The 21,238-nt window shown below is 32.7% G+C and overlaps 1 protein-coding gene across 6 annotated transcripts in view; it reads right to left on the reverse strand.

The window, feature by feature from the left end:
* LOC106459482 (ubiquitin carboxyl-terminal hydrolase 36-like) overlaps positions 1–21,238 on the reverse strand; it is a 107,534-nt gene that overhangs the window by 56,812 nt on the left and 29,484 nt on the right. For 5 of the 6 annotated variants that reach the window (XM_022385981.1, XM_022385979.1, XM_022385980.1 and 2 more), the window contains 4 exons: positions 14,378–14,448; positions 8,736–8,899; positions 8,270–8,363; positions 198–323 (listed from right to left, as the gene is read on the reverse strand). In XM_022385981.1, the coding sequence (XP_022241689.1) occupies positions 198–323; positions 8,270–8,363; positions 8,736–8,899; positions 14,378–14,448 (455 nt within the window). The remainder of the gene's footprint in view (positions 1–197; positions 324–8,269; positions 8,364–8,735; positions 8,900–14,377; positions 14,449–21,238) is intronic. The other variant, XM_013919106.2, reaches the window with a different exon arrangement.

The raw sequence follows: 21,238 nt of genomic DNA on the forward strand, positions 1-21,238 counted from the left end.
TACGAGGTCGGTCCCAGGGACCGAGTCCGGGTTGAAAGAGTTAATGGCCTGTAATTGTCAAAAATTCGGAATTTTAATTTTCTTAGATTACTGTGTTTAAAACTTATGATTAAGTGAAGTTAACAACATATATATTCTTCTGTCAACTAGCAGGTTATTCTAACTAATAATATAAAAGTATGAATAAAACTGCCTACTCTTGCATCATCCATAATATACCACAATCCATTAGAGTTTCGTACATAACAAAAGTAATGACCAGAGTTGCAGCTACTTCCCATGTGGACTAGAACAGCATTCAGCCTATAGATTACAGGAACACCCTGAAAATAAGAAAGTTTTCAGTAATACTTTTCTTTCACCATGTAAGATTATGATCATAAGTATTTTGTATAAAAGAATATAGACATATAATTCTGTTAATTAAGACTTCCTGATCAAGATGTACAACATTTAATATTAAACCTAAAGTTATAATGATTCAATATAAAACCCATATTTGTCTAATATAATGAAGAAAGCATAATTTTCTTGATATTACACAAATAAACAATAGCTAAATAAAGCATCTTCACATACAAAATTACAGGAACATGATTCTTAATGAAACGGCTAAGTATACCAAGTACATGTAAAATGAACTAAAGCCAAATTATATATCTCAAAAGCAACACAGAAAATAATATTCTCAATTGTATTCATGCTGATGGGAAAGTGCTGCTTTTCAGATACAAAAACTTGATTTTTCACTTCTTATACATGTCAGCTGCATAGTGTGACACTTTGAAGTAGTACTTATTGTCACCAGTATGTCCAAGTTTTTAATGAACCCTACTAAAAGTGCTTTACTACCTGTGCATTAAGATATTAAAGCACTCATGTTATCACTTCTCCAGACCCCTAAACACATCAAAAATACTTGAACTTTATTGGTCAATAGATTACAATTGTAGAAATAATACAAGAACTAAGCCTTGTTAATCTACCTATACTTTAGGTGAGATATTATATTGTTGGGGTATGTATAAAATTCAACCTAAATAATTTACATTCAGTGTGATTACCTGCCTGACTTATAACTTATTATTTTCTTACAAATACATTAATTACTTCTTACACCACTTTATGCCCTCTACAATGAAGTAAATAGTTTATAATCTGTTCTTTCCACAAAGGTATTTAAACATGGCCTGTAACTATTTTCAAAGCATAGCTTCATTATATGTTCCCAGATAAAATGTTGTGAGATTATAAAAGTATGAGAATCTAGGCTACACCTAATAATCTTTGTGAAAGAGAAGGGAAATCATGTGAGAAACAAACCTCTGATAACTATATTCTCAAGGGATGATATTTTCTTACCAAATATAAATCTATCTTTAGGATGGACAGAAAAATTCTAAAAAAAATCACTAAGTGTTTAGTTTACAGACAAGTTTAAATGTTTTTATTTTATTGTTATTTTGCAAAATACACTAAATAAATGTTACAAACTGTCAAAATATCAATTCTAAAATGGATTTGAGTAAAAACTTGTTGAAACTGAGATAGAATTACTAATCTTATTTACATTTGAGATCTGGTATGCAGGTATGCACTCAACCGAAAGGTTCTCATGGTCTGGAAAGTGTTGACTAAAGCAAATGCAAAGGTAGTCTTTCTTAATTATAAAATAATTGTATAAGACTAGTAAGAAAAAGAATGTTAAGTCACTGTTCTAAGTAGTTTCTTGCTAGTTTTTATACCATTACAATCGTTTTGTTTCTTTCTCAACATTTACCTTCGCATTTGCTTAGAAATACAATCCTCTAAGTTAACAGTTTAAAGAATCATGCCTCATATTCAATACACCATATTATCACTGTTAATTTTTATCTCCAAAGAATCTTCACATTTTGTTTTAAAGCTGTGCTTTAACTTGATCATGCAATCAGTAATAAAAACAAATAAAATTATATAAAAACAAGACAATTGTAAATTTTACAAATACATAATTTATTCACGACCATGCTTTTACCAGTAAAAGCATCATCAGGTACAGACTGAAATGTTTTGTAACAGGGTTTATATATAGGTATGTTTAAACAAAGAACCATAAGTGACCTTGACATTCATCTAGAGACAAGTGAAGAGAAGTTTAAGTTAGTTTATTCATTTATAACTTTTTCTGGGTTTGCTTTTAGACTTCTATTTATTTCTAAAATATCCAGACTATATAGTTTTTACCTTTTTTTACAGATATGTAAAATTTTGCAGTTTTTTCTGGATGAAATTGGTGTTTAGTTTCATTAAGGTAGGATGCAAAAGTTGAATCAATTTTCCTTAATTTCCAGCTTCTAGAATGTTATTTAATTCTTGTTTCTATGGATCATCCTGTTTGACCTATATATACACAATTGCAGCCTTGGCACTATATTTGGTAAACATCACTGCTGCTGTACTTTTTCGATACTTTGTTGTTGCACAACATGTTTCCTAGGTTGTTTTTACAGTAGAAGGCTGGTCTTTGTTATATATTTTGTAAGAACGTTTTCAAATGTAGCTCATCTTAAACCATTTCTTTTTCTTTTTGTTGCCATTTAATACAGTATTAGGTATACTGATTTATATTTATGGCTTTCAATTTTTAAACAAAAATATGTTAATTAACTTTGCTGTATAACCACTGTTTATAGCAATTTGTTTTATAGTTTTTAATTCACTTTCATAATCTAGTCTGTATCTGATGACGCTTCTACTGGCAAAACCATGGTCATTAATAAATGATGAATTTGTGAAACATACAATTGTTTTGTTTTTTTCAATTCTGTAATTATGGAGTTTCACCAAGAACTGACGGTTTCGAGTAACAATTATAAAAAACAAATAGTTTATTTTTGCCTACCATAAAGAACTGTTTCAGAATATATAACAATAAAATTGACAGTAAGGCACAAATGTCTGAAATGTGACATGGTGTACTACATTGAATATTTATGAAAAAAACTATACAACTTCAATGACTACAAATAAACAATATGGGCCATACTACTGTACAAGGATTTGTTGAAAGGCTGTTAGTTCAAAGCACACCACTCCTCCCTCTTTGTTTCCATCTAGTGTATGAGGATGATAGTTTCTCAGTGCCCATTTCAACAGTCTGATTACACAGAAATACAAAGGTGTTGCATTTATGGTGATTTGACAAGTCACTGTATGTCTTTTTATGCAATAGAATGAATACCTGTTTAACTCTCCAACTGCTTGAGGTATATGATAATGAACAGGAGTTATGACTGGAACCTTATCTTGGCCTCGTTTCTGAACGAGCTTGTATTTCTGTGTGGTATAAAGGGTCCAGAATACAGGTCTGATAGTAATCAAGGATTAACTTTGACTTTTATATCCAATATTCACTTTTCTGATATCTAAGTTGACTACCAGCAGCACAATACACATGCTTTATCAAGTGTCACCATACATTGCCATTTTTCCCTGGCTAGTTACCATTCATACAGTATTCAACAGTTAAGTCTTTCTTTTGTGGATATGCTGTGAAAGTAACTTGTGTACACATGACTTGCAATGCTTTTCAAAACAGAAATCCTTTTTGATTATGTTGCATATTGTTGCCTGTCACACGTTAACAGCTTTTGTCACTGACCAGTTACAAAACACAGCACTTGGTTTATCACAGCTAGAGAATGACTGATTGCAAGGTCTCTTTCTGGATGGGCCTGGGGCTTCAACTTGATCCATACTTCGTTTTCCAATGGAACTAAATACAATCAACATTTCCATCCCTGAATACATCTTTATGATCTGAATGTATGAATATTTTCTATTGGAAAGGGCTGTTACATATCCTTCCTAAAAGTGATCAATTTTCAGTGGCATCAAACTATCAAGGAAATGGCAAACAATGTCAACACACAATCCTGATATATATAAGATTTCATCATAGCTTTATATCAGTTGTGGTTGCCCTCTACCTTGCTGATTTGCACAATGTACTCAATCCTTTGTGTGTTTAAAGTGTATTCACTAAAAGAACATAAATAAACTATATATATTGAATTTTAGAAAAGTTGAAATATTTAACACAGTGAAGGTATACGCAGTTCCCATTCTTTGGATAGAATAAAATTCCCCAATTTTTCTCTGATTAAAATATTATTTCTTGACCATTTGATCTTTGCTTGTAACATATCATTACCTATAATATGTGAAACTGCATAAGATTATTTATGTATCGTTTAATAAAGACAACATAGGCTGTATGTTAAGAGTCACAGTTTGCTTACGTATCATCTTGCAAAGTTTTAGTATGATCTGTCACACCATTCTCAAATTATTTATGCTTTATCAAAATATACACAACAAAGAAAATTTGTCCATTTGTATACGAAAATGCATAATCAAACACGTTTTTTAATATTAATTTGAATCATAAAAACGTTATTAAAGCATAAACAACACTATAGCTTTTATCAATTCTGATTATTATATTTTGACTTTGAATACATAGCAGGAATATGTTCACAGTTGTAAAGTAGAATATTCTTTAACAAATACGCATCTCATATTCAAATATTCATTAAAGCAATATTTTCTGATATGCATACATACATAAAAATATTCAGTTGCTAATCATACACTGCAGTAAACTCATATTTTCAATATGTAAAAAAACAGTTGTTCACATTAATGAAATCATCCACTGATCCCGATCACATTGTATTATTTTTGCATGTGCTTTTAAACTGTGCATATCAAGTTCATTTATATCAAACGTATTTGATAAAGTAAATTTTCCTAATATATAACTCAGATATATGATGCATTAACCCTCATATATTGAGTAGAGTCCAAGCTTGGTCATTTTGACCAACCATGTAACTGTACATGCTATAATTTTGAATGTAGTAAGTGTTTCTTCACAAAATTTGATAGCTTTTAGAAAACATTACAAGGCTGTTGTGCAGAAAAAACAGATTTTTCAATTATTTATTTTTTACTAAAGCCAGAAATAATGACATTCAATCTGCACAAGAATGAGTCAAAAATAAGAAGAAGACATACCTCTTCATTAGCCAGAACAAACTTGAATTTAAATAGCCAGAGTGATGGCTCCACTTTGAGTGTTAATATTCCTAAGATGGAGTAGATTTCTGGTGGCTTGTGTATCAAAAAGAAACTTGGCCTCATATCATTGCACCTTTATTGGTACATACCAAGCTCCGAACCCTGTATGAGCTTAACCCTATTGGCCTGGGTACACTTTACTTCGCATGACACCAAGTTTTAGTGTCTTACATTCACAATTTTATTAAACTACTTTTTGTTTATGTTATATCAATTAGAATAGCATAAAATCTTAGCTAATAATCCATGTTTTACATTCTTAATTCTACAAGGCAATATAAAAAAAATTCTGAATTTCTACTAGTGTGACTCACTTGACACATTTTGTCTTAGCATGTCATTCCTATCTTATCCATAACCCCTCGAAAATGTACGAAATTAAACGTAAAATACTCTATATAAAATCGTTATTGCTCAAACAGACCATAATTTTTATAGCCTTCAATTTTGTTTGGTTACAGAGCTATGAAATAGAAAATCAGACCCCTCCTGCCACACCCACTTGTCACATCCTCTCTCCCATATTTTCATTGATAGTTCTCTCTTACGTTTCATTATATCTTACGTATAACCAATAGAAAGTCAAGGTTTCATCTATCAAATGGCATATTGTATAACGTTGTGTTCTCAACAGATAACCATTAATTTCACTCAGAGTAGCAATATTGTTCCCATGGGAAAGTTAACGACTAGCTTGGATAAATTTGTAACAGCTTTTGTCGCATAGACTGAAAGCCTGGAAAATTTTTAGAAGTGAACTTGTCTACTTTTTGCATGTTATTAGTCTATATTCTTTGGTTTATTATTTAATTAAATAAAAATTGATAAGTGCTTTACTATAATCACTAACAAAAATAAGACTTAACTCTCCTCGATAATCGAGGGCAAGAAAAAAAAGAAGATTGGGTAAGTACTTTATTTCTTGTTTTTAATATTTATTCTTCATTTATTATTATAAAAGTAACTAAAATTCAAAGTATGGATCTTTTCAAGTTATTTAAGACTAGATTAGGTAAAATAAGTAATAACAATAATTATATAATTAAAATGGTTCACAAGGCATACACGTGAGCAGCTTGTGGGTAATGTAATTTGATAGTGTAATGTGAGCTGCACGTTCCCTGAGTGATTTACAACTTATAATGGCGGGGATAGCAATTAGACATGGTTCAAAGGGCAATAAAATAATAAAATTGAATTATAAATAGTTGTATAATGTTACAAACTTAGAGCTACTTAGGATAAACGAATATAGTTTCATGTTACAATTTGAAGTTATTCTAGAAAGATAAGAAGGTTAATTTAGGTTTATTTCGATTTTTTTTGGTGGTTAAGAGGTCGGTTGAATTGACCGATCCCATTTTGAGATAGGGTAGACAAAATAACATATAAACTATAAGGATTTAGTGAAAAAAAACGTTTGAAATGCATTTAAGAGGTTTTAGAGATTACACAATGGAAATTTGAGATTTTTTGAGATGACGAAAAGTATTTTTAGTTTCAACATGAAAATTACTTTGCATATGGACTATTCAAAACAAATACTCAATATATTCATGGACAAAACTTTATTTTATTAGAAATACTTCACTAAGAAATATGACTTTTTGTATGTGAAAGACTTGTAATATCAACTGAAAGACTGCCAAATTTTGTGAAGATATACCCAATATATAGAGAGTTATAAGTATTAAATTTATATCAACTTTAAACAAGTACAAAATGTCACGTGACTCAGTCAAATTGACTGACCATGTGTTGGGAAAGTTAAATGGAAATCACAACTTCAGATACAAGCTGATTACTACAACTGTTGTAAAGTTGGGTGGAATTGCACATTTCTCCTATCTTTTCCTGAGCAAGATTCAAACAATTTCTCTTAAAATGCCTTACCATTCCACAGCTGAAGCCTGCACTCCATTCCTATTGCCCAGGGTGTCATCTTAGGGGGATGCCTACTGCTGTTTTGTGACAAGAAAACTTTGGGATCCTAGATAGCACTAACAACTCATTAGCATCCAGTATACAAATGAAAACAAGGGGTAGTACTTTTGACAGGGGAGATCATGGTTGTGTTTCAGTCATTCAAGACAAAGATACCACTGAAGGTTATTCTAACTGAGGTCATTCCATTATAACTATCTATATAGCTTCTTCATCTCCAACAACAGGACTGACAACCACCACAAATGTAGTAACTGCAGAAACAACCTCTGTTAGAGTGTACATGTATCTAACACCCATATGGTGCTGTATGGTCTCACCTGGTAAATTCTCACTGAATTTATCAACATGGTCTGAGATGCCTTGATAGGATATGCTTTCCCATCAGGCACTGCACAATCCATCCATGAATCCATTTATTCCAAACAGTGACTACCACTCTGAAATACTTAAGTAAACCGTTCATGTCTTCCTCTAACATTCTATGGTTTTTATCAATTTCACTTTCTTGCCATTAACCTGGTTGGTGCTTTGATCAGCCAGAATCCACATGAGACACTTTTAGCAATACAGATATTGGTTCCTGACAGTATCCAAAGACTCCAACATTCTAGGAACATATAGTTCCTGACCTGTGTCAATGTATCACTGTAGCAAGTACATGGTTGTTCTGCTTCACTCAACCCTGAGCTCCCAAGTGCCCTTTAGAGGTTTCAGCAGTTAACATCTCTTCTTGGAGGTGCTTCCAGTTGCATCACCAGGGGCCACCAGCTTCTTCTTGTGGTACATGCTGTCTCACCGAGAAGCAAGACAGCTTTATTCAGCTAGCAGATGTCATCCTCCAGTCTACTACTTACCACAAGTGATGACAAACAACAATGGGGCTTAACTACATTGAGTTGTGATTATTTGAGGACTCTAAAAAGACAGTCCCATCTGAAATTCAGTGCAGATCACCACACTGATACTAAGTTGTCACATTCTTTTTTTTTGGATAATTAAATTTGTTGGAAAACCTTATTAGTTGGTTGGAAAGTCCCAAGCTGTGGTTCTTCTTGAATCTTAGGTTAAATCAGAGGCTCTAACAGAAAAAGCAGGAATTCTGGACATAAACAGTTGTACATGTAACTTAAGACCCCTGGCATTGTTTATCATTAAATTACAAAATAAACTATTAAAAGAAGCTAAAAAATCAACTTACCTTTGTGTCTGACATGTAGGGCCGTAGATTTAATTTTTCAGGATAAATTACATGTTTGGTTATTTTACCTCCCAACATTTGATTGTAGTGAAATCTATTCAGAAAACACAAAACAGCTTTTAAAAAGTTTATCATAACCTGACTAGAACCTTGGTTAGCATTAACTTATGAAAAAAGATGCAATTCTGTTTTACATGCACAATTATCAGCATTTATTTCTCATATAAAAAAATCAATATTCCACTTTAAAATAACATCATGAAATGGTAGTTTATTCCATAGTTTGATAGGCAGCATAAAAAATATTATATCTTTACTTAATGTAAATCAGTATTGATTAAATGAAGAAAGAAAATTCGTTTTTTCTTTCATAATGCTATAATTTGGTCATTTATTACATTCTAACATATAAAATATATACACACAAAACAAAAAATCTTATGCAAATGTAACTCAAATACTTAACCGTCTGAACTGAAAAGTTGCTACATTAGGAGCCCTGTGAACTGTGAATCTTTTCTGTGCGGAGACTTTCATTTTACACTTTGGACACCTGTAGGCATTGTCATTTTGTAAAAGTTCTGGCTGTACAAACTTCTCTAGAGCTTTCTCCAAGCTGTGAATGTTCTGCTGGTTAAAAAAAATATAAACAACTTTACAAATGATATCAATTAAATGTTTAAATATATCTAAATCATCTTCTTAAAAAAAACACTTTTACACAAGTGTATTCTTGCAACAAAATTAGTTAACTATTACTTTTTTTATATGTAACTATAATATGAAAGGCCATGCCACTTCTACTTTTTGGAAACAATGATTATGTTCAACATACTAGCACCCCAAGTCCTATTTTCCACAACAATCATGCTTTATCCCTGCTTCTTAACAATGGTCTTACATTGATGTTTCCACGAGATCACGCTTCTTTAGAGAACAACCACATCAAAGTTGACCCTCTCCTCTCATGCAGCTTCCCATAATAGACTAATATTTCAAGTTGGTGACTTTCATATGCATTCTCTGACAAACCAAAGGTACAGAGGTTGATGAATGCTTCACTAGGAACTTATCTGTGATTTCAGAATATTGAGGTGTGGCTGAAAAATTGAGAACTTTTGGCTTGTGAGACTTCATCAACTTCAGATTCTTGTTTATTATGTTGTTAACAGTGTGGTATTCAAATATTTAATTGGACTGAATGCTTGCATGAGAACAGGTTTGTTGAACACAACTATCTGCTACTTATTTTAGATTCCACAATTACCACATATGGCTTCCTCACTGAAATGGGAAATAAAGTAAACTAAAAATGATAAATAGAATGTAAATGAAACTAAAAGAGAAACTGAGATTAAAATATGATAACATGTGGTCAGCATATAAGTTAAAGGACTTGAATGAAAACAGAGCACTTTATTGAAGGTCTAGATCCTTTTAAAGCAGAACATTATCTCTCCCTTAAAGTACCAAAATCTGCTTTCACAATGTACATTCAGTCTTTGGCTGACCAATCTCAACTTAGAAACCAGATGTACCTTTGCTCCATGCAATTGTTGTAGAGCAGTTCCACATATATAATGTTTGACAATATACAACTATCCCACAAAAGAGTAGGCAAGTCCTGCTACATTTACGGTTGAATTGGCAAATGACATGGATAGAACTTAGCATCTTCCAAATTAGAACTATAGTGAAATGTAAAGATTTTATAAACATGAAATAAAGTTTAAAGGAGAATGAGGTAATGCATATGGTATTTGAAAACCATTGATAAATATAAACTAACTTTTTCCATACATATTCATTTTAATGGTATGCAATATTCCCAAACCTAATAAAACAATAGCAACAGTTTGTTTCAAAATTTTGTGCAAAGCTACATGAGGACTATCTTCACATAGCTGTTCTAAATTTTGAAGTGATCAAGAAGGCAGCTAGTCAACAGCACCTACCACCAACTCTTGGGATAACTGCTGTTCAAATAGTGGGATTTTGCTGTCATTCTTATAGTAAACTCAAGCCGAAAAGCATAGAGTAAATTCTTATGGCAACAGGTCACAAACTATGACTCAGATTCATTGTTGAGGCATGTTAACTGCCAGGCCATGCTCTGCTGAGACACAACAGATGCTTGAACATATGGGCAAGGGAAATGTCTGTTTAACTATACAGATTTGCATAGTTATGCATACTTTGGGGAAGTAGGAATACTGGTAGAAAAGTGTAGTAAAAGTTCATATTCTTGAATGTCTGGAATGCTAACTGCAGTATTTTGTGAGATTTCCTTGAATGATCATTTTACAACAGCACCTCCAGTAAAAAAAACAAAAACATTTCTATGGAATTTTGGAAAAATAAAGACAATTGTATATTTCAAAAATAAACAGTTTTATGTATTAATTATAAAAATGTTCTTAATTGCATGATATTTTGCCTTATGGCTTCATCAGTAATTTATCATTATAAATACTGAGAGCATACATTTCTGTATCAAAAAGTTCCGGGCAAAGTCATAAGGCAAAATATCAAGCAATAAAGAAATATTGAAATAAATGAAATAATCAATGGAGTAAAAAGAGATTAATAAAGGGTGAAAATATTAAAAAAGAGTGATGCAATCACAGTCTTGAAGTACTCTAGAAATGTGATAACCTAAGTCAAAAACAAGTAATGCCTCCACAGGCTGATGGGGAAACAAAATACCTCTTAAATGTGTGATCTACCTGAATCATACAAGCTAACATTTTCCTAAACTGACAATGTGTTTCTGATAGATATATTTACCTCCTCTCACAAAAAGCTTGCTTGATTAGTACTGTCCCATATTGGTACAAATGTTTTGATCAACATTAGCCTTGTAACCTCCACTTCTTTCTGCATATCTACATGCAAATGATCATGCAGCAACCCTCTACCAATAGGAGTATAATGCACTTGTTAATCACTTAGAGATTGGTCATGACCAATTCAACCAAAACATCGGGAGTGGGGAGGAATGGTGGGAAATGTAAGTGGAGGTATCTATTAGGCATACATTTTCAGTTTAGGAAAATGTTAACTTCTGATATGATATCTTAACTCCTCTCACAAAAAGTTAAAATCCCATATTAAATTGGTGGAAGGCTGGTAAGAATATGAACCTCCTTTAGAAAGTGCATAAAGAAAGACCATGATGTGTGATAAGGAATTAAAAACAACATACCAGTGGGAAACAGCACCACTTCTGAGCCAGGTATACTCTTTGCCCTACAGGAATGTGTTGCCAAAACATAAAGGGCAGACACATGGAGGGGGCCTAAAAACATTTTAAGCACGAAAAAGACCACCAGGTGTTGAGTTGCTAGGGAGCAGCAGACCATAAATGGAATTGTACATCAGGTCCATGGTAGGAAGAGGGAAAGTGGAAGAGTCTATCTCCACTGGCCCTGACCCAAGTACTGAATCACTGACACAGAAAGCCCCAAAAACAAAGATAGACAGCAAAACAATTGCACAATGTAGGTGGATGAGAAGTCGGGACTGGCAAAGGGTTAGAAGCTAGGGGACAAGCCACTGAAACAGGAACAGGTGAGTGGGACAAATGAGAAGCTAGTGAGGAAAGGGAGTTATGTAGATTGGCTGATTCAACTCTGGTCTCCAAAATGTTGGGAAGACCCCCAAACACCTCTTCAGGAAAAATTGGTGCCATGTGCAAATCACACAAAGAAGAAGTGGGTAAACTAACCCTGGGTAAAAGAACATCCCTACCCAAAAGATCCCAACAGGATATCAGCCAAATCTGGAAAGCCAGGGATGACGAGGAGAGGTGTGCCATGATAGCAACTAGGAGGCTACGAAAATCATCAGAATATTGAGGTTGGGAAAAAAATTAAGCATTAGGGTCCAAATTCCATAAAGGAATAAGAGATTCCAAACATTGCGAGTCTAAATATGGGTAGGCGGCATGATGAAAAGCAAAATCAGGATTGTCCAATGTATGAGAGGGACAAGGCACACTGAACCATATAGCAACTGTTTCCTAAAATGATTAGCCTGAACCCCAATATCCAGTGGAGGAGGAAAACCAGATATTGAACCAAACATTCGTCCCCAAGGAGTGCAGAGAGAGAGAGAATGTTGTTTTTGTTTGTTATTGAGCACAAAGCTACACAAAGTGCTATCTGTGCTCTACCAACCATGGGTAGTGAAACCAAGTTGCTAGTGGTATAAGTCCGCAAACATACTGTTGTGCCACTGGGGGGATATGGGTAGAATCATAGGAAACAAAGAAAAAATCAAACAAACCTGATTAATCAGGTCAAGCAAGGGAGAAGGAGGTCTGGCATAATGGCTTCTCAATGGTGACAAGATATCTTTATACTCTAATGGTCAGTGTGCATCCACCTCAAAACTAACAGCCAATTTCTAATAGGGTAATTTCCTGCCCTGTTAGGGCAGACAGGTCTAGGAACAGGAGTTCTCAACAGTAAGTAGTTAATGTTTTGCCAACAAACAACAGTACATGAAAAAAAAGCAGTTCCCAAATAGGTTCCCACAAGAAACCTCAATTGACCAGCAGGAGAAGGATAAAAATGGAAAAATCTAGGCCTAAGCATCAAGTCAGCAAAAAATGTATACATTAAAAGTGCACCAGACTCTGGCAGTCTCACATTATGATAAGTTACTGCAATGTCAAGTGGATCAGGGGAAGTAAATACTGAACTGAGAAGCCTACTGAATTTTATGACACCATACACTTTTAAAATACTAAATTCTCAGACCCAGAAGAATTTACTCTCACTGGCTTGAACTTCATACCACATGCTAACCCAAAGGCTGGCCACCACAGTTTGTCACAAAAGCAACATCTACTTTGAACATTATATTAGTTCTCAGTTGAAAAATGACCATTGCAAGTTACAAACCATCCAGATAACTTACCCAAAATTACTAAAATACATTAGAATTACCAATGTGTACATGAAAAGTAACATAGCACATCATATTGAGCAATGGAGGTTCCTGTTTGGCCTATCTGATAACACTCCTATGTATCAAGCAGTAGGAAGATTTAATAACAGACACCATATCTGGAATGTAGGTGAAAACACTAATGTCAAAGGTTTATATTTTGCTCTTCACAATGTGGCCACAAACCTTGGACTGCTACATTTGGGTGAACCATAAAAATTACCAAGTGCCAAGGTGAACGATACTCATGTATATACCTTGCTTTTGCTAAATATCCTTGAGTGTCATCTCTACCACGTATAAGAGACATTATTTCAGCAGTGATAAACTTATGAGTGAGATGTGTGTGCAATAACTGGAAGACATAGTAATATAAAACAGTATATAAACCTATTCAAGTATTTCAAGCTATCTAGCTGCTCTTTGACTCTTTCCATCATTAAACAAAGTCAAAGCAACACGCTCTGCAACAGAAAACTCCATACTAGTGGAACAATGATGTTGATAAGGCTTGCAACCAAGTGTAAGCTGAGTTCAGGTTAATAAGAATGATATATCCCAAGCAGAAGAGGCAAGGTTTGTGTAAGGAACAGATATGCTCTCTACAGGCAATCAGATTTCAAAATACAAGACATGATATGGAATGAATTGTGCAGCAAAGCCAACTTACTGTCCCAAATATGAAGTTTTGTAAGTTAAAAGTACTACTTCTGTACTTTGAAAGCTACAATCATGTCTCTTTGTAACTCAGGTGTCTTTCCAGAGTAAAAAAAAGAAGGAGGTAGTTATACCAATGATGATCAAATTATCATTCTTTAGATCATTATCATAAACAAAACCTGCAAGAAATAGAGAAATCAAGGTGAAATCAACATAATTAAAGTATAGTTGAAATTTAATGGACTAGGATTACCTCAACAGAGGATATATAACAAGTGAGTAACCACTGAATTAAACAGCACACTAAATCAAGGCAAAATAAAAATAATTGAAGTTAGCATTACAATATTTCTTTTTTTAATTATTTAGCATTCTGGTTAGTTTTACAAATTTTAAGTTGATAAGTAATAAATTCTTGCAAAATTAACAAATAACAAACAGAGGAGAATAGTGCAATGTCTATTAAACAAAGTTCCTACAGGAGTTATCACCTACCTTAATATCTACAATAATGTCCATGAAGTGGTCATATGTGTTACTTCTCTCTCGGCAATGGAGACATAATACTATATAAAAAAAAAAAGAAGATATAGTAAGTCTACATGAAAAATAAATACACACAGATACCAAAGCACTACAAGTAATTTGAAAGTTATTTAACATGTTTTCACTTTTCATGTTATAAAATGTTTTTAATACAGATGAGAGAGATTGTGTTCTTTGTTTTCAAGGCATTAATTCTATTTAGATTTCCTAAACATTAATTGGCACCTACTGTCCTAAGAGACAGTCACGTGGATTGTTTCATAAATTTGAGAAACCATTGGTTAAGTTACATAAATCCAGACTCCATCTTTCTTTCTTAGAGAGTGAGAAATGTTTGATTTAATTATAAAGTTTCTTCATTTCAAGACTGCTAATGTCACTCTTTAAGAAAGACAAACAATATTGGCACACTCAACAAAAATGTTTGGACTCTGAAATTAGATCTATAGTACAAGTCAAAAAATCTTTACTTAAACATTTCCTGGATGTGAAACACAAAACAGAAAGTGTTGTTTGTATTGTGGATTTCATCCATTTGAATTGTTTCATTGGATGCTTTCACTATAACGAACTTATAAAATACTGTTTCAGTCATCTGAAAACATTGCATTCCTCAAAAATGTTTCAAAAGGCAAAAATTTTATAGATTCTTGAGATAAAGTTTCATGTATGGGTTTGAGATATTCTCTCGTACCAGGCAAACTTTGGTACTGCGATAAACCAGCTCCATTTGAACTCTTGTTAAAAAAAAACTTGTAATGTTTACTAACTTTATAATGAAGCCTTCAATAATGTTAGAACAATTATCTGCAACATTGCCCTCTCAGAGTTACACTCTTATAATTTGGGCATTAACATTTTAATATCAGCAAAGAAGAACAAAATAGCCTTAGAAATGCTTAAATCCAACAGAAATATTGTTATTACTAAACCAGACAAAGGAAATGGCATGGTTATTTTGATTAAAGAAGACTACATTGACAAAGTAACATAGGTTATTAGTAGCACTACCAAGTTTTCTAAACTATCAAAAGACTACTCCTGCAAAGAGTAAACAAATACTTTAAATTCTTGCAAAATTTGAAGGAAACTAATTCCTTGGATGATAAAATTTAGAACAACATTGGACCAGTCTCTTCCCACATAGGCAAACTTTATGGGTTACCTAAGATGTATAAATTTGATTGTATTAATAAACTTATTGTGTCTAATATACTGTTATATTTACCAACTGTCCAAATTCTTATGTTCGTTTATAACTTAATTTGCTTTGGTTTTTCTGAAAATCTTAGAAACTTCAGGTTTGATGAAGATGTTTATTTAGCCAGTCTTGATATTGAATCCCTCTTCACTAATCTTCCCCTAGTGAAGATTATTAACTTTTGTGTTAATCTTGTTTTCAAAAACAAGGAACATGTTAATGGACTTAGTAGACAGGCTTCCAGACAAGTGATGGAATTTGCCATGAAAAACTGTTTTTCAGTTAAGTGATGAATATCATGAATAGACTGATGGCATTGGGTATAGTTGAGCACCTGTAATATGTTTTTATAAGAATAATTGGCTGATGGATTATCCTACTGAGTTTAAACCACTTATTTATAATTGTTATGTTGACTATATATCTGTAGTAGACAAAAATTCAATTAGTGAAACTTGTAAAATATAAGAATTACATTAAGTTTACCTGTGAATGCTAATCCTGCTTTCAACTTTCATGACAATATGTGTTCAATAAACAAGGACATTTTGATGTTGGTTGTTGTAAGAAACCAACCTACACCAGACTTCACACACACACTTTGACAGTTTTGTTCCACTTCATTTCAAAGAAAACCTTGTAAAATGTCTTAGGTACCATGTATACCAAATCACCATTTTAAAACTTAACTCCTTCTCATACAACTTTATTGATTCTACCACAAATAAAGCTGTTCAACAAATACATCTATCCAGGACATTAACTTCCCAAACCTACAAGTAATGATCTCCCTACCATATACAGGCTCACACTCACAATTCTTGAAGAAGAAATTAAAGGCCATAACCAGTTCACTTTCAATTTGTGTTTAGACTTCTATTGAGAATTCAAAATTTTTTTCAAAGTGTAAAGATCAAATCCAGTTCATTCCATAGTCATGTGTCACTTATGAATTCTGCAGTCAATGTGTGGAGGTGCTTACATCAGCTCAACAGCCAGAAAACTGGGCGATTCTTTAAAAGAACATTCTAATCCTGGGTTCAAGGACAGCTCAAGAACTGTTCATCATACACTAAGTGAATGTGATATGGTTCCATCCACCATATTGTTCAAAGTAACTGGTAAATTTGAAAATAAGACTATGCTACAGGTAAAGGAGAATCTTCTGATTCTTCAGAAGAAGCCAAGATTAAACAATCAGTAAAGTGCTACTGAACATGTACTCAAAATATAAGTTATAAAATTTTACTTAAACATAAAACAGCTTACATAAAAATTATTATTTGTTTGTTTGTTTTTGAATTTTGCACAAAGCTACATGAGGGCTATCTGTGCTAGCTGTCCCTAATTTAGCAGTGTAAGTCTAGGGGGAAGGCAGCTAGTCATCACCACCCACCGCCAACTCTTGGGCTACTCTTTTACCAACAAATAGTGGAATTGACCGTCACATTATAATGCCCCCATGGCTGAAAGAGTGAGCATGTTTGGTGTGATGGGGATTTGAACCCGCGACCCTCAGATTGCGAGTTGAGCGCCCTATCCACCTGGCCATCCCGGATCGAATTATTTGTTTAAGCATGGTATAACAATAAATCTTCCATCGATTATAAGCAATTAACACACGTTTAAATCCATCCATATTCATGATAAAAATTAAATATGTTTATGGTTTTATTTTTTCTCGGTGTATTTTTAGAAGTCTGAACCATTATCAAAGTAAAACTTCTACCATTATCAAAGAATTATTTTTTATCGATTCTCCACTCTGAACAAAGTCTAACGGTAGTTAAATGACACACAAGCCTAAGGTTTAAAATCTTGCTTCTTCTTTTTATTTTTTTGGTTTTGAGAAACCTTTCATTAAATATTACATAAAATAGAGTCCCAACTGCACTGAACTTTACTATTTCCATAAAATTATCACAGCTGACTTGCAAGAAGTCTTCAGAATACCCATTTTGGAGTCAAGTAAGTAGCAGTGAAGATAATTTCAGCATTGATTATGCTACTAGCAAATGGAATTTTACTTAACCTTATAATTTGTTTGACATGCACGGCAGGCCCACCTGAAATGTTCTTAAAAGTCATAATTAGTTGAGGCTGAATATATTAAGAATAACAAGTGGTGTGATTTATTCAAATATTGTTTCTAAAAGCTGTATGTTTAGGGAGTATGATGTTTTTTTACATTCAGTTGCAAACTTTCTAAATTAGTGGAAAGTCTTTAACATATCCATTTTTGGAAAACAATGCTGTGGTTCTTGTTCACTTAAAACTATATAGTCCTATATATTCTGTGATATACTAAACATCTAAATAGTTAGGGCTTTTTGAAATACTAAGGAAGTTGGATGTTATATATATATATATATCCATACCAATTTCTTTTATTTTTCTTCAATAACTTGGAAAAAAGATTGTTGATATAAAATAAGATATATAATTTTGTACATGAAGCTATATACAAAATAATATTGGCTATTCTTAAATACAGCTATAAAATTGCCTTTTCCATACAAGACATAACTTTGTGGTTTCAATGCTGCAAAAAGATCTTCCTCTTTCATCCTCTTTTGCAGATTAGCAAGTATATACATCCTTATGAAAATGTCCTAAATGTTACTATCATCACTCTGGATGATTCACTAAAATCATTCAATAGAACAACTGTAGTCAACCTGTACATTACAATCTAGGGGCATTTCAGGTTTTAGAATTATATACCTTTAAGACTTTCTAGAGAAGGACCAATAGACATCTTCCAGAAAGCTTATAACCCTGTCACAGAGGGACTAACAAACTTCTTGTAGGCAGCTTGTAACCCTGTCACAGAGGGACTAACAAACTTCTTGTAGGCAGCTTATAACCGTGTCACAGAGGGACAAATAAACTTCTTGTAGGAAGCCTATAAAATTGTCACAGGGGGGCTAACAAACTTCTTGTAGGAAGCCTATAAACTTGTCACAGAGGGGCTAACAAACTTCTTGTAGGCAGCTTATAACCCTGTCACAGAGGGACTAACAAACTTCTTGTAGGCAGCTTATAAACTTGTCACAGAGGGACTAACAAACTTCTTGTAGGCAGCTTATAACCCTGTCACAGAGGGAGTAACAAACTTCTTGTAGGCAGCTTATAACCGTGTCACAGAGGGACTAATAAACTTCTTGTAGGAAGCCTATAAAATTGTCACAGAGAGACAAATACACTTTTTTGTAGGCAGCTTATAACCGTGTCACAGAGGGACTAATAAACTTCTTGTAGGAAGCCTATAAAATTGTCACAGAGAGACAAATACACTTTTTGTAGGCAACCTACAAGATTGTCACAGACATACTATAAACTGCCTATTGGAACAAGAATTTAATGTCAAAAAGGTAGAGAATGGCTATAGAAATATCATGTATGTGCTTTAATGTTCCTAGGGAAATGGTACAGAAACACTGTAAAATAATTACATGTGCAGGTGTACGAAGTATAAGTACATTTAGAATAACTGTACAGTAAACTATACATAGACAATACCCTAATGAATGGTGATATAAAGGTTACAGGTTTCCTTTAGAATAGCCATAAAGCAACAATATAAGAGCTCTAGCCTGCTTCCTTTATAGAATGTGATATCCTACCTAAAGATTGGTAGAATGAATAAGACAGAATGCATGTACAGTGTAAGTACAGATATCATGTACACAGTTTAAGGACTTGAAAGCTTGTATAAACTTCCTCTGTAAAATGTACCTAAATCTTAGATAAGCTTTAGCTAACTTGTCCAGGTCTACAAAACTTCTATAAAATATTTACATGTAACCTTTACACAGACTATTTATAGCTCATACAATTTGCATATTACCTTATGTAGCTTATTACCAAATAAAACAGGCTGATCAACATTTTGGATTACATGAGTGATACAAAGAAGTTCTGTAATACAAGTGTTTCAAACAATTTAAATGCATAATGAATCTATGTCTTTTACTAAGCCTGTGTAGGTCTCTAGAGTCGTTGTAAAATAAGTATATATAATTTATTTGTAGATTATCCTTACTCTGTACAAACTGCATATGTTGTTTTGTGCAAGGGAATTTCGGGCAGCTAACAGGCCATTTTCAACTCCAGGATAAAGGAAGAATAATAAATTTCTACTTCATGTGGTACTATCCAAAAACTAATAATAATATGCAGCAAGAATAACCCATTCTACTTCTTTTGATACTATAGAAATAAAAAAATGGATGTAAGAAGAATAATGCATTCTACTTCATGTGGTACAAACAAATAACAATAGATATAGGAACAATGATGTATTCTACTTCATGAGGTAATATGCAAAAAATAATTGATGTAGGAAGAATAATACATTTCCACTTTATGTGACAATATGCAAAAAAAAATTAGTTAAGGAATGTAGGAAGAATAATACATTTCCACTTTATGTGACAATATGCAAAAAATAATTAGTTAAGGGATATAGGAAGAATAATACATTTCTACTTTATGCAGTAGAATGCAAAAAATAAAATAATTAATGAATTTAAGAAGAATAACACTTCTACTTCATGTTTTATATATTACTATGCAAAAAAAGAACAATAATTAAAGGATGTTTGTTTGTTGAATTTTGCACAAATTTACTTGAGGACTAAGTGTTGGCTAAAGAACAGTTCAAAATTATGGAAAAGTATGCAGTAATGAAAGAGCATTGAGGATTAATAATAAAAGTCCTGAAATGACTAGTTGTGCAACAAAGCTATGGCCTGAATTGTACATTGATAGGCAAGTTATACACGTAGCAGAGATGATTGAGATTTGAATAGTATGAACAGAGAGTGACTACAGATGGAAATTTAAACAGCATGTCTTTTTCCTGATGTTAGTCATACTGTATTAGGATACATCCTGTCTTTATTTCTAACTTGATTTCTATTTATTCCAGTTCGTCCTTATAATTATTGATAAAAATATACCCTTCCATCTGTATTAAGTCATAGCTTTCTTGTTATTTCAATTGATCTTTTTCCATAGCTTTTCTACTGTCTGTGTGTGTGTGTATTCCTATCAGTTTAAACATATTTAGTTGAATATCCTATTATTGTGAAGTTTGAAACATTTCTTGTTTTTTCAACTACTTAGTTACTAAAAGTATATAAAATGTAATGCAGAAACAAGACATCCTTTGAACAGTGGAGGAGTAAGGTTCTGTCATCTGCCTACTGTGATATTTTAGATTATACAGTTGTAATTTTTAATCCTTGTTTATCTGCATAATATGTAATCAAATACCAAAAATATTTTTTAAGGAAAGATATGTCAACAATGAACCTACCGTCTTTGGAACAGTTTTATTTTGGCAAACTTCATTTATAATAATTAATTAAGTAATAGCAGCTTTAGCCACATTATACCACTCAAAGTAAATTTCTTAAATGAATATCCAAACCACTTTATAAACAACCAATTACACAATTGGGCTAATTCTATCAATTCAACAAATATATATATATATATATATATATATATATAATAGTAAGTATTACTACAACTAAAACTAAACTAAAAAATTAAGTAGTATAGTTATAAATAAACACAGACCAATACAACAACAATACTTA

The sequence above is a fragment of the Limulus polyphemus genome, unplaced genomic scaffold, assembly GCF_000517525.1.
Source record: "Limulus polyphemus unplaced genomic scaffold, Limulus_polyphemus-2.1.2 Scaffold615, whole genome shotgun sequence".
NCBI lineage: Eukaryota > Metazoa > Arthropoda > Merostomata > Xiphosura > Limulidae > Limulus > Limulus polyphemus.